Source organism: Chionomys nivalis, chromosome 15 (genome assembly GCF_950005125.1).
Source record: "Chionomys nivalis chromosome 15, mChiNiv1.1, whole genome shotgun sequence".
Taxonomy (NCBI): Eukaryota; Metazoa; Chordata; class Mammalia; order Rodentia; family Cricetidae; genus Chionomys; species Chionomys nivalis.
In genome coordinates, this window is record NC_080100.1 from 47,199,017 (window position 1) to 47,211,838 (window position 12,822).

Genomic DNA, 12,822 nt, shown 5'->3' on the forward strand with positions numbered 1-12,822 from the left:
CTTTATCAGGAAGGAAGAGCGGCGTCCGTGCTGGGACAGGACTAGAGGCCGCGGACCCCTGGACATCTGTTCTTGCTATTCTGTCAGTCCTTAAACCAGGAGCATTAGGAGGGTGGCCCAGGGCATCTGGTGGTGATGGTTAGGGAGGGGCCCTGCTTCTGATTTGGGGAGTTGGTGGCCCAGCTTCTTGGGGCCACCACCTCTCTCATGTTCATGTAGACATCTTGAGAAAAATAAAGCAAATATTCAAGGTTATTTTGGAAGAACAGATGCATAATTTTATATTTAAAGCTGCAACGGTCGTCTTAAACTTACCATTTCATGGTGAGCCGTATAATGAAGAGAATTTTTACCTTGGGGTTGAGTAACCCAGTAACTAGGTGCAGCAAGATGAGGGGGGTCCCTTCACATTGCTGAGTATTGTATAAGTGGCTATGACTTTCTAAAAAAAAAAAAAAACAAAAAACAAAAAACCTATTTTTTTTTTTTTTTAAGATGCCATTTAGGCACCTGTGTGCAGAAAAGCCTAGGAAATCGAGCCTGTAAAGCTTTGGACCAGAGTAACATCCATCATCCCCATGAATTAAGAGGACTGCTGCTTTTAAAATAGTACTTCCTATTGTAACAGACCCGGGTGCTATTATGTCCCGGGTGTGGTGGCTTTAGGCTGAGGACAACCCGAGCCTCCCTAGGGCCTGGCACTGCTCCCCTTAGGAGCGGACAGGCCAGCTTCTTCCTCCGGCGCCACCAGGGCGTGGAGGCCCCGGGGCGAGCGGGCGCCGCCGCTAGGGTGCAACCCTGCCCTGGCCCAGCAGGTCCCGCTCCGTGCCCGCCGCGGGAGGAAAGCCGAGGCGAACGGCCGCCGCCCCGCGGAGGGAGGGGGGGCGGCGGAGTCACAGCAGCTTCAGGTTTCCTCCTGGAGCCGGTGGCGGGCGCGGCCATGTGATGAGGAGGTGGCGGCGAGCCCGGCAGGCCGGAGGTGGGCAGGCGGGAACTGGGGGGCGCGGGGGCGGCCCCAGCTGTGGGCGCGGCGGGCGAGCGGGGAGCGGTGACTCCGCCCCTCGGTGCGACCAGCGGAGCGGAGGGGCGTGGGCAGCTGGGGACCGGCTTCCCCGCTCGCTCCGGGCGACGCTGGCCGGTGTGTAGCCCTCGGCAGGCCGCGGGGACAGCGCCTGGCCAGGGCTCCGGGCGTTCTCGGGCCACAGCTCCAGGTAAAGGCTGATTGCGGGAGAGCCATCCCTCTTGTCTCTCCGCAGCCCCGGGTGAAGTTTGCCCACCTGAGTTCTCAGGGGACAAAGTTTCTCCAGGGTCTCCGAGGACGCAGGGGTCCGCAGAGGTGGCGAGAGGTTGCACCCTGCCCGCTGTGCAGCCGGAGGGATGGGCGCCGCCTCCTGGTCTCTGGGGCAAGGCAACAAGTGCTAGGTGCTGCGGGGTCGGAGGCGGCAGTGGCGGAGCGCACCGGGGCGGAGGCAGCGGCCACCCCTCATTCCCTCGGGCACGGGGTGGGAAGGGGCGGAGGGTGAGGGAGTTCAACCGCAGCTCACAGCGAACGGTGGAAATCAATGGCATGAGGGTGGCGGAGAAGGGAGCGTCTTGAGAGCCAGGGTTCCCTCTTTCCATCTGTGCTATTGACCGGGGTTCAGGTGCTTGGGGGACCCCAGACTGCTGGTCAGTCCCAAGCTCAGGACATTTATTTCTGTGGAAAACGTTTGCTGAGTTTACAAAAGCATCTACAGTTATCTTGTTTGGGAGGGGCCTTTAGGGTTTTGTGGGAATGCATGCACTTGTTTCACGGGTTTTCGCTGGAATACCCGTGTGGGTGGTAGGGGTCACGGGCGGAGAAGGCATTCTCGCTTATTGTGAGCCCTGTGGACACTGGGTGTTCGGACCACCCAGGAAACCCAGCTCTCGTTTCCCAGACACCAGTCAGGTTTCTAAGGGAGACTACTTTAGGAGCCCACAGCGCCCGCCAATTGGTTACAACTGGGTGGGCCCGGGGGAAGGGCAACATCTGTGTTTGCCAGCTTTTGGCTCTCTGACCTCTGCTGGAGTCCCAGTCTTTAGGTGCTCCAAGTCGTGGAGACTGACCACTGGTTCTGCACATTGATTCTATATCAAGAAATAGTTATAAAGAATGGACTCGCTGCTTTTCTATGTTTTGTCCTCTTCTGTTCCTGGGCCCCGAAGCTGTCTGTGAATGAAACCCTATTCTCACAGCACAAGCAAAATCAAAGGCTCGCCCTAGTTAGGCTCTGTAGGATCTGCTTTGGACGCGATAATCCAAGTGCTGTTAACCTTGCCTAGGGAAGGTTTCCATACGTCTGCCTTGGCTTTTTATGTGGACGTTGTTAAAACAAATAGGGGTTTGTCTAATCTTTATGAATAGTCAAGCTAAAACTCCGTTGGAATATTTGAAAGTAGAGAATATTGCAAAAGCCGTTGGAAGTTGTACTCTGACAGCATTTCAATGTAATTAATGTTCTGATGGGGACTTTATAGGTGATTATGTGTAATTATGTTGATTATAGAACTTGTATAGTATCACACCTGATACTTAGGGGTGATAGTGGGTAGGGAAACTGAGGCACAGAACTAGTTCTTGGGTCTGGAGCTCGCGGGAGTGTTCTGGCTAATGTGACTTGAGAGGAGAACAGAGAATCAGTGTTCGCGCTGCCTTTGCCTGCTTCTCTCTTATCAAGGCCGCACAGCCGAGCCAATGGTGAGCCAGTTCCCTAACAGGTGTGTTATGGGACTTTCCTCTGAAGTGCCATCTGCCCTCTAAGTAGTTAAGAAATGTTTCAAGGCGCAGAAAGGAAATCAGTAGGTAATGAAGGTTCTGTGAAATTTCATTAGCCCATCTAGGGTTTCAATACATTTTTCTTTTAAATCATGGGGGTGCTTTGGAGAATTCTGAAGTATTTTCTTATTGTGTTTTCCTAAGAAACCATTCTTGTGGCTAAGACTTCCACTGGAGAGGCATTTCAGAGGTGCTTTGATACACGTGGCTTTCTTTCCTTTAGTATACCATGTGAGAAGAGCGAAAACCTGAGTGGTATCAAGTGCCGGGATGTACTGCTACTTTAAGATTAAGCGTTTTGTATAAAATTTGTACTTAGGCTCTAACCAATGTCTGCCAGAGTTTGTGGTCGAGTCTTGACTCCCAAGAGGAAAGATTCATAATGTAAATGTTGGAAACCCCTTTTATGCTGGTAAATGGGTAGGGGAGCCAAATAGAGCCCAAATTACTCTTGAAGTCCCGGATGGCTGTAATTTTATTATGCTTCAATGTCCTGGGTGATAGGACAGCTCTGGAGTGTAGATTTGGTTTCATTGCAATGGTACCCGTGTTACTGTCAGTGGGACAGAGTAGCTCTGGGCCTGTTCCCCCTGGAGAGTTAGCTCATGTTGGGCAGCTTCTACGGAGGGTGCTAAATCAAAAACAGTAGTGAATTTGAAACACAGGGTATTTTGCACTGGAAACGTTTTGCCGCCCAGTGGGTTTGGGTCCGAATCTCTTGCTTAGGCAACGCTGAGTGCAGAGATGTTTTCTTGCTTACCAGGTGCAGGTCAGGTAAGCAAAGGAGAGGTTTTGTTTCGTTTTTCTTTTCTGGAGCAGATAGATTATAGTCTGCCATTTCATCCAGTCCTTGGTAGCTGGTTCCATCGCTGTTGTGACGGTATTGAAAAGATGTTGTCGAAATGCGAAGCATTGTTGCTTGGGCCACGTGCCTCACGCTCTGTGGAAACTTTCTTCACTTTTCAGCCAGTCAGCAAATTTGAGGGTCGCTGTGTACCTGTGACTGCCCTTGGCTTTCCTTGCCTGGGTGGTTAACTTCAGGCAACAGGGTGACACTTGTGTGGCTCTTGTGTTTTTAGGATTGTTCCTCTTTGCAGAATGGACGTTTGCTTGTTCCACAATGAAGACATCTGGCCGGGGAAATGAGTCTGTGTGGCAGTATATCTTCTTAATGCACTCCATTTTCTCCCCGAAATTTGATCTTAGATACAGTTGTAATTTGCTTATTTGAGCTGCTATTGCTCCTGGATTTCTTCTCCTGGGTAAGCGAGATAATGAGATTTGACATCATTTCTTTAGTAAGAGGGAAAGTGAAAAATATATAATCGAATGTTGGTTATTTATTCCAGTGATGTTGGGTTTGAATATCTTATCAAAAATATATTTTATTAATCTTTAGAGGTTCAGTCTCTGGTTTCAGTTCAGCTATTACTAATTTGAGATTTGATTTCAGTGGAAAGCTAACATAAAAATGATGTTCCATGAAGAACGGAAGGGTGTGTGTATGTGTGCATGTGTTGTGGGGGAGGGCCACCAAAGCAGGCAGCGGGCAGTAACTTAAGCTTGCCCAGAAGAGACCCTTCCAAACCAGCAGGCGAGTCACTTCCTACCTCTGGCAAGGGGCAAGCTTCTTGTGACGACTGAGCTTGAGAAAAATATGTACTTGAAATGCTAGCATGCTTTCTATAGTCCCATCAAACATGTATCCAGACATTTCCTGAACAAGTAGATAATTGAGGGCTAGCGAGGTGGCTCAGAGGATGAAGGTGCTTGCTGCTGAGCCAGATAATATGGTGGAAAGAGAAAATCAATGCCTGAAAGCTTTCCTCTGACCTCCACACCTGAGTCAAGGCATAGAAACACACACGAAACAAACAAGCAAATAAACACATGTAATAGGAATTTAAAGTTCAAATGCATGACCAAGAGAATTTTTAAAATTATATGTATGTATGCATGTATGAATGTATGTATTATTATATGTGCACACATGTAGAGGTCAGTGGGCAGCTTTGCAGTTTTTAGTAATCAGTTCCTTCCCTCTGCCATGTGAGTTCTCAGGACTGAATTTAGCTCATCAGGTTTGGGAGCGAGTCACCGTCATCTGCTGAGCCATCTAGTCAGCTCGTGAGATAGGCTGAACACTTTAAAAGCAGATAGATTTTAAGTTCATTACGGCATTGGTAATCATGCCTGTGGTGTTCATGCTTACCCTCTTTTCCTCATTCTATAAAGAATTCATATGTCATAAAGTCTAATGAGATGTTTTCGAGTGTAGACTTTGAAGCCACAATGCACTATACCTGTCTTTGTCCTGGCTTTGTGACCACTCTCTCCCTCAGATTTTCTGTTTTTTGAAAAGGAAATAACAAGGGCAGGACATAATCCACAGTGGTAGAATACCTTGCCCAGCATGCGTACTGAGTTTAAAAAAAAAAAAGTGAAACCAGGTTAACAGTAACGTGCCTCATTGGTTGATGAGATAAACTATGGAGTGTCACAAATTGGTGGACATTGACAACAAATGGCAATGGAGCATTTATAGAGTGGCACTGGTTAGAGGTGGCGCTTAGTGGTAGATCGAACACAAGCCCAGCTTGTGAGGCCCTGGGTTTGGTCCCCAGCACCTGCCTGCTTTCCAGCTGGAAAGGCAGTAAGAGGTCAGTGTGATCCAGGGCAAACTGTCCTTGGCTGGGAATCTAAAGCAGGCATAGACCTCTTCATAACTTCCCATCTGTGTGACCTTGGGCAAGTAGGAGTCATTTCTGGTCTTGCTTCATCCAGAAAGGATGAGACCCATGGTCTCTAAGATCTTCTCAGTTCGAACATTCTGTGCCGTCTTGAAATTTATAAGTGCTCGGAGTCTCAGTCCATTCAGCTTTTCTGGCCGTAATCCACAAGGCTGGGCATGCACGGTCTCCAGGCCAGCACTGTGGCTGCAGCTGTGGTCATAAGCATTTACAGTCAGTGCACTGAAAGACTAAGGTTATCTTTCTGGACTTAGTCCCACGAGGTTGCCGACAAGGAAGTCTGGATCCCACGTGCATGGGTCAGCGGGCTACCTGGGCCCCTTGTGGGAAAGTGTGGCACTGAGAAGAAATGATAAGCTGATTGTTTCTTTAATTTCATGGTACAGATAAATTCTGGAGCAAAGGAAGTCAGTCCCATGAAGGACTTCTACGGCATTTCTGCAGGGCTGCGTGGTTCAGGCAAATGATCCTTGGTTCTGCCTTTCCCTGTAAGCACTCTGGCTGATTGCTTGTGCATCGCCACTTGGTTCTTTCTCAACTGTTCCCCTTTTCCTTGCTCCACCGACCTCATGGTTAGATGTATACCCAAATGCTAGAGTTTTAGAATGTCCAGGGTTCCCTCTGATGGATGGGATTGTGGACAATTCTTTCTGAGCCCCTCCTGCAGGATTTCAAACCTGGGATATTCTATTCACTGGGATCATTTCAGATGGACCTGACATCATTTGAAAAAGAGGTCGCTCCAGCGTGAGCTGAATTTGCCACCTTCCTAGCTGTTTCTGGCATTTTTCATCCTACGGTGTCTTCAGAAGGGAGCAGTGCCTACCTCTTCCCATGGTTTTCCTTCTATGCCGTTGGCATGCCAGTAATCCTCTGGTGTCTGTTTTGGTGAACACTTTGCCTCCACCAGCCATGCGGAATGATTGCTGTATATGGTCGGCCAGCTGTATTCACCGTTTTGCTTCCCTGGGTCCAGTGAACTGTGGGTTGCAAGTTAATCCTGTATCTAATATGTACCGATTATTTCCTGGCTGTTATCACCTGCATAAAATTGGGCCACAAGTATGCACATAGTATTGCCATTGCATTGATTATTAGAAAGTATCCAGCACGCAGGAAGTTCACAGATTACATGCAAATACTACACCAGTGTCTGTGAACCTTGAGCATCTTGGAATTTTTAAGATCTGTGAGGGTTAGGGAGCTGGTAGCCCTTTGGTACCGAGAAGTGATTCCATTTCTAGCTTGGCTTTATTCACAGGAGGCCTCTTCTCCTCCTGAGATAGAACCTCTTGTAATCCTTGATGCCCAGCTCAAACACTGGAGGCCTTTGATTAACTTAATAGCCCCAGAGCTGCCTTTCTGTCCGAGCCCTTGTCACTATCCTGCTGGTCCTTCTCACTGATCCCTTGCCACCAGGCACTGGGCCTGCTGTGTGTTTCTGTGTGACTCTCAGTGTCCCAGCCTGACTAGATGACCAATGGTGGCAGGGATCCTGATTTAGGCTATTTTGTAGGAGCTTAAAGTACAGTGCACATGTGTTAGTTGATTAATATTTTGCTAATAATCATCCGAAGTCTTTCCAGTCTTCAACATCTCCATAAAGACTAGCAGTGGTGTGCTCCTGTGTATTGTGTCTGGATTACATTAGAAACCACTGGGATGCAGGGATGCTCAGAAAGGAAGCAGACAGCTATCCTTCCTGATGTATCAGGGCCGCTCTGTGGACCTCTCTCGAGAAGTGGTTTCTTTCTGCCAGGAGAAGCAACTGAAGTTCTTGATGGAATCTGAGTCTTTAGATTGACGGACACCTGGAAGTTTCTGTCTGGTCTCTGCCAGTGCAATCTCACCCACATAACATACCCCCAAATGGCTAACCAGCTGTCCCAGTACAGTGAAGAGCGTCTAGGCAGTAAAGACAGTCTGGTCTGTGGGAAGCTGAGGTTGCTGAACACCGAATGATGTTCCCTTGGTGTTTCTCTCAGCCAACTTCACCACGATTCTGCCGCAGGCAGGCCATTCTGAACAATTGCTCTTGTAAGGACATTTCTAAAAATTGATGACATATGCGGTTTTGAATTCTCTTACTGTGCTGAATGTTTCAATCCGCCACCTTCTTCTCAGAATGTGCTTCTTGCCGACGACATCTGATGGAGTGCAGCAGAACCACAGTCCCCTCAGCTCCCAGCTCATGGGGGATGATCAGCTGCTGTTCAGATTTAGGGTCAGGCCGTTCAAGTCACCTGAACGGCTAGCCTCCATCTGGATCTATCTGTTATAAGGGTTTAGCAATCTAGTCTCTAAATTTGTTCCCACAGAGCCCTGGAAACAATGACATTGCAGCTGCGGTGCTTGTGAGCCATGCAATTGATCCTTGAAGTTTATAACCATCTTGTAATTACAAAGCTCCGGTCAATGTGTGTTACGGCAGAGCCGCACCTCGTTCACAGGCTCGCGGTCACCTTTGTAGTCCTCAGAGATATTTATCTCTCTTGGATTTACTTCCTTGTGTATGACTGTTCTACCCTTTCCAAAATGGTTAGTGTGTTAATAAATTATCACATTCACAACTGTAATCTTTAGGATACAAACCCCTGCCATTTAGGCTAAAGTTGAGGTGGAGTGAAATGGGTGTCTCCACAGACTTCTTCAGAGAGATGATAGGCTGTGTCAGGCAGAGGGAACTAATGGCTGCCATTTGTATCAGCACCTCACTGTTAATCCTCCTTGTCACAAGGATGTACACTGTATCTGTTTTGCCTCCACCCAGGGTCATGGGGCTGGTTCTCAAGTAACTTATTGTTGAGAGCCCCATTGGCTCCAAGTCTTTCTCTTTGAAGTTCTTGCATATCAGCCCCCTCCATGCTCTCCAGAACCTTATTCGGGAGCAACATGGAATGCCTTCCGCCTAGACTCTGTAGGCTCTGCCTTTGGAGATTGTAATGGCAGTGCTTCCCTCCTGGATTGACTCCTCTGCTCTTTTCCATGGTTCCCCATGGATTATAGTCAAAAGATCTCCAAGCCTTAGGGTCCCACATATGCGAGGCAGGTGCTCTGCATAGCAGGGAGAGTTAGAGACCTTCCTTTCCCTCTCCTTTCTGATCAAAACATCACCTCTCTCTGAATAAGACGAAGTCTAAGCAGACAAGCTCTCCTCGTGTCCTTGGCTTTCTTCTCCATTCTGTCACCCGCACAAGGCTCTGCCCTTTGACACCCTCGCTTATAAACTAAGTTGAGACGAACATTTTGTTGAAAGAATTCAGGGTTGTTTGGGCTCCATCCTGCCTGACCCAACTCTTAGGAGCACAGTTCCCTCATTTCTGTTCTTGAAAGTGGGTCGGGAGCCCAAGTTGGCCTTGATCTCAGTAGATGAAGCTAAAGATGACCTTGAACTCCCCACCCTTCTGCTTGAACCCTGGGAGGATGTTTTAGATGTGATTTAATTGTGAGTAATGTTTGGTGGAGGCGGATTCAGATGGTGTGAGATGGTGAAAATTAAGGCCCCGGTTTATGGCTGTGGTTGAGTGCAGCCTGGCTGCCTTGTCCTTCAGAAAGCCATTGTCATGTGTAGGTCGCTTAGCTCTCGAATGCTGCTTTTCAGAGCCACCAAAATTTCAATTTGTCAAAAGTTATCAGGAATAGAGTTCTGGAAGGGGCTTTTGTATCAGTTATCACAGCCCCCAGAGACTGAACAGGTTTCCTGCATAAGATCTTTAACTAGGGCTTTACTAGAGTTGTGTGTGTCTTCATGTGCTTGTGTGTGTGTGTTTGCTGTGAATTGAACCCAGGACCATGTGCACACAGAGTAAATGTTCTATCACTGAGCTATAGTCTCAGATCCATAATTAATTTGTTTGTTTGCTTTTTTTTTTTGGATGTGTATCCACCCCTGCACACATGCTGAGCCCAGAGGAAAATGTTAGGTGTCCTGTCCACTCTCTGCCTTATTCCTTCCAGACAGAGCCATTCACTGAACCTGAATCTGGGATGATGAGTAGCAAGCCCCAGTGATCCTCCTGTTTCCATCCTTCGCAGCACTGGGGTTTATTGGTCCTCAAGGGGGGGATTTGAACTCAGGTCTTCTTGCTTATAACAAGCGCTCTTACCCCTGAAAGTAGAAGTAAGTCTGTCTCTCAGTAGTGTGTTTCTGGTCACTCCAGGTTGTCATGTGAGGTGCTTGTGGGAAATCCAAAGCTTGTTCATCGAGAAGAAACAATGCGAAGATATTATTGATGTTTAGTTCAAAGGTCAGAATTTGGACAAAAATTTGTTCATTATGAGACAAAGCCTTCACACACACCCTTTCATTTTTAACCTTCTAGAGGTGTTAAAAAATGTTATAATATGGGCCAGGCGGTGGTGGTGCATGCCTTTAATTCCAGCACTCTTGGGAGGCAGAGGCAGAAGCATCTCTGTGAGTTCAAGGCCAGCCTGGTCTTCAAGACCTAGCTGCAGGACAGCTAGGACAGTTACCCATAGAAACCCTATCTCAAAAAGCAATAAAACAAAAACAAAACAAAACAAATCTTATAGTGAGATGCCAGTAGGGACCCGAGGTGCCTTCCCAATAGCACTGAACACTCCAAACCACTGGATCATTATGGTTAACTGTGTATTTTGCTTCCACGTTTAACAGACATGAGGCTGAGCTAGCTTAAGGACCCATGACCAGCTTAAGCTTGATAGCTTGATAGAGTACTAAGTCTTCTTTGGAGATTGATTCATTAGGACAGTTTTTGTTTGTTGTTGTTAATTATTTGGTGTGTACAAGTGTTTTGCCTGTATGTATTTATATGTACCATGTATGTGCCGGAAGAGGAGTCCAGAAGAGGGTATTGGACTTCCTGGAACTGGAGTTAGACCACTGTGAGCTGCATGCAATGTGGGTGCTGAGAACAGAGCCCAGGTCCTCTGCAAGAGCTCTTTCTCCAGCCACTAGAAGAGATTTTTAAATCTTAAAAATATTACTATTTTGGTATATGTATATACATAGTTGTGTTTGTATGTATGTATGCATGCATGCATGTATGTGTATGTATAGGCATGCACCGTGGTGTTCATGAGGAGGTCAGAGGACAGCTTGCAGGAGTCGGTTCTCTCCTTCCACCATGAGTATCCCGGATTTTGCACTCAGGTCGTCAGGCTTGGCAGTGAGTGCTTTTAGCCACAGAACCATCTCTCTGGCCCGAAGAGCCAGGTTTTCTTTTTCCTTCTGCGTTCCTGGCAGAAGTTTTTATTTTTATTAGCTATCATTCCCCAGGAGTGGCTATGCAGCAGGAGAAATAGGAAGTAGGTAAGATATGCGGAGTAAATGATTTGGAAACAGTCTGGTTACTGTGAGTTGGGTTTGACGGCTGGTGACTAGCTGATCTGCAGGAGGAAGGGATTAGAAGTATTTCCAGTCTTGGGTATGCCTCGGGTTGGGTCAGAACTGAAATTTTGTATTGAAATCTTATATGGGTCATGTTACCTCGCTGGGCTTTGATGATATCATCTGAAATCCAAGGGTTTGGTGCTGTCCCATCCCACTGTGCACTCCATCTCTCAGGTCCCACCACCCCCTCCCAACTACCCCAGTGACTGAAGGATAGATAATGGTGGCTGAATTTAGGGCACCATGCAAGGCAAGCGCTCTACCCTGCCCACATTTCTAGCCCCCCCTTTGACTTTGTCTATCTTGAGGCAGGGTTCCCCTTAGCTGCCTAGACTGGCCTCAAACTTGCTTTTCATCTCAGGCAGGCCTTGAACTTGCACACTTCCTATCTCTGCCTCTAGAGCAGCTGGGATTACAGGTCCGTGTCACCAGGCCTGGCTCCACTTTCAAGCTTTCTGGAGGGAGGATGGTGCCTTAAACCTTCGTGCACTACTGGCATAGGGTCTGGTTCCCAGAGCGCGTTGGCTGGCTTCATGCACATGTTCATGAAGCTGGGATTGAAGATGCTCATCCAGCATTGCACTTCACAGGGGAGGACTGTTGGTTCTCAGGGAGGACTCTGTCACAGAAGCTCATGACGTTTTGGTTAGAGCCCTTCCTGAGTAGCCAGGTGGAATGAGCCAGTAATAATCCAGGAATTACTTTAATTGAATTCTAAGATGACTGGAGATAGATATTAATTTCATTTTAGCAGCAGAATCTAATGTACCACACTGCTTTTAGGCTCGATGGAAAACATGGCCTGAAATGCAGGACATTTTTGATAAATACCAGTTTTTCACAAAGTGAGAACGTTTATAATAGATCATTCCATCTCTTCCTTCTTTCCTTTTTCTTTTCACCACCTTCAGCCCAATTTTCCTCTCAAGATGTGATCTTTCTTTTTATACAGGTTCGCACTGTGTAGCCTTGGCTGCCTGGAGCTCACTATGTAGACCAGGCTGGCCGTGAATTCATAGAGATCTTCTTGCCTCTGCCTCCTGAGTGCTGAGGTTAAGGTGTGGGCCACCATGCCTGGTGTAACAAATTTCTAAAACCTAGTTTATCATGTGCTTCTCGATGATCAATATAAAAAGTCCTAAATTATACTCATAAGGAACCATGGTTTAAAGCTTGGCATCCCTTTACCTTGTAGAATAGTTCAAGTTTGAGATATTCTATTTCATGACTGCTTTAGACACTAGGGCAGGAACCTGACCTTGCTCTATTTGGGGTTTGACTTGCTGGGGTTGGGGTAGGACTTCGAAATTCTCTAATCACCTAGAAGTTCTTTTTTTTTTTTTTTTTTTTTGTTTTTTCGAGACAGGGTTTCTCTGTGGTTTTGGAGCCTGTCCTGGAACTAGCTCTTGTAGACCAGGCTGGTCTCGAACTCACAGAGATCCACCTGCCTCTGCCTCCCAAGTGCTGGGATTAAAGGCGTGCGCCACCACCGCCCGGCTAGAAGTTCTTTTTAAAGCGTTCCCACTCCAGGGAGTTTTTGTGGAGGTTCTATTTGAATTTGAGCCTTCACTGAGTGTGGCTAATAATTACTTGGAGACATATGTGGGGCTCTGGGGGACCAGCAATAGGAGGCCTCCGATTCACTCGGGTTCTCAGGGCTGCTGAATCAGCCCCTGTGCTGCTGTGTGAGAGGCAGTGGTGTGGAGATGGTGTGCACAGGGTGATTTCAGCAGTCTGAGTGAAGCCACTTTTAATTTTTTTTTCTTGAAGCCATGCTTGGTAGAATAGGCATCAAATATTGCCCCCTTTCCCCCTCAATCATGGTGTTGTAAATGAATTCTGTATGGTAAAATTTTGGTTACAATAGGAACACAAGAGTGTGGGGCTGGGTAGATGCCTCA

The 12,822-nt window shown here is 47.4% G+C and overlaps 1 protein-coding gene across 3 annotated transcripts in view; it reads left to right on the top strand.

The window, feature by feature from the left end:
* The first annotated feature begins 865 nt into the window (after positions 1-865).
* The window catches only part of Arhgef28 (Rho guanine nucleotide exchange factor 28), a 293,656-nt gene continuing 281,699 nt past the window's right edge, over positions 866-12,822 (top strand). Inside the window, exon 1 of one of the 3 annotated variants that reach the window (XM_057789428.1) lies at positions 866-979. In XM_057789428.1, coding sequence (XP_057645411.1) covers positions 946-979 — 34 coding nt within the window. In that variant the 5' untranslated portion in view covers positions 866-945. Of the gene's footprint in view, positions 980-1,081; positions 1,212-12,822 lie in introns of those variants that run through there. The other 2 variants (XM_057789426.1, XM_057789427.1) reach the window with 2 other exon arrangements.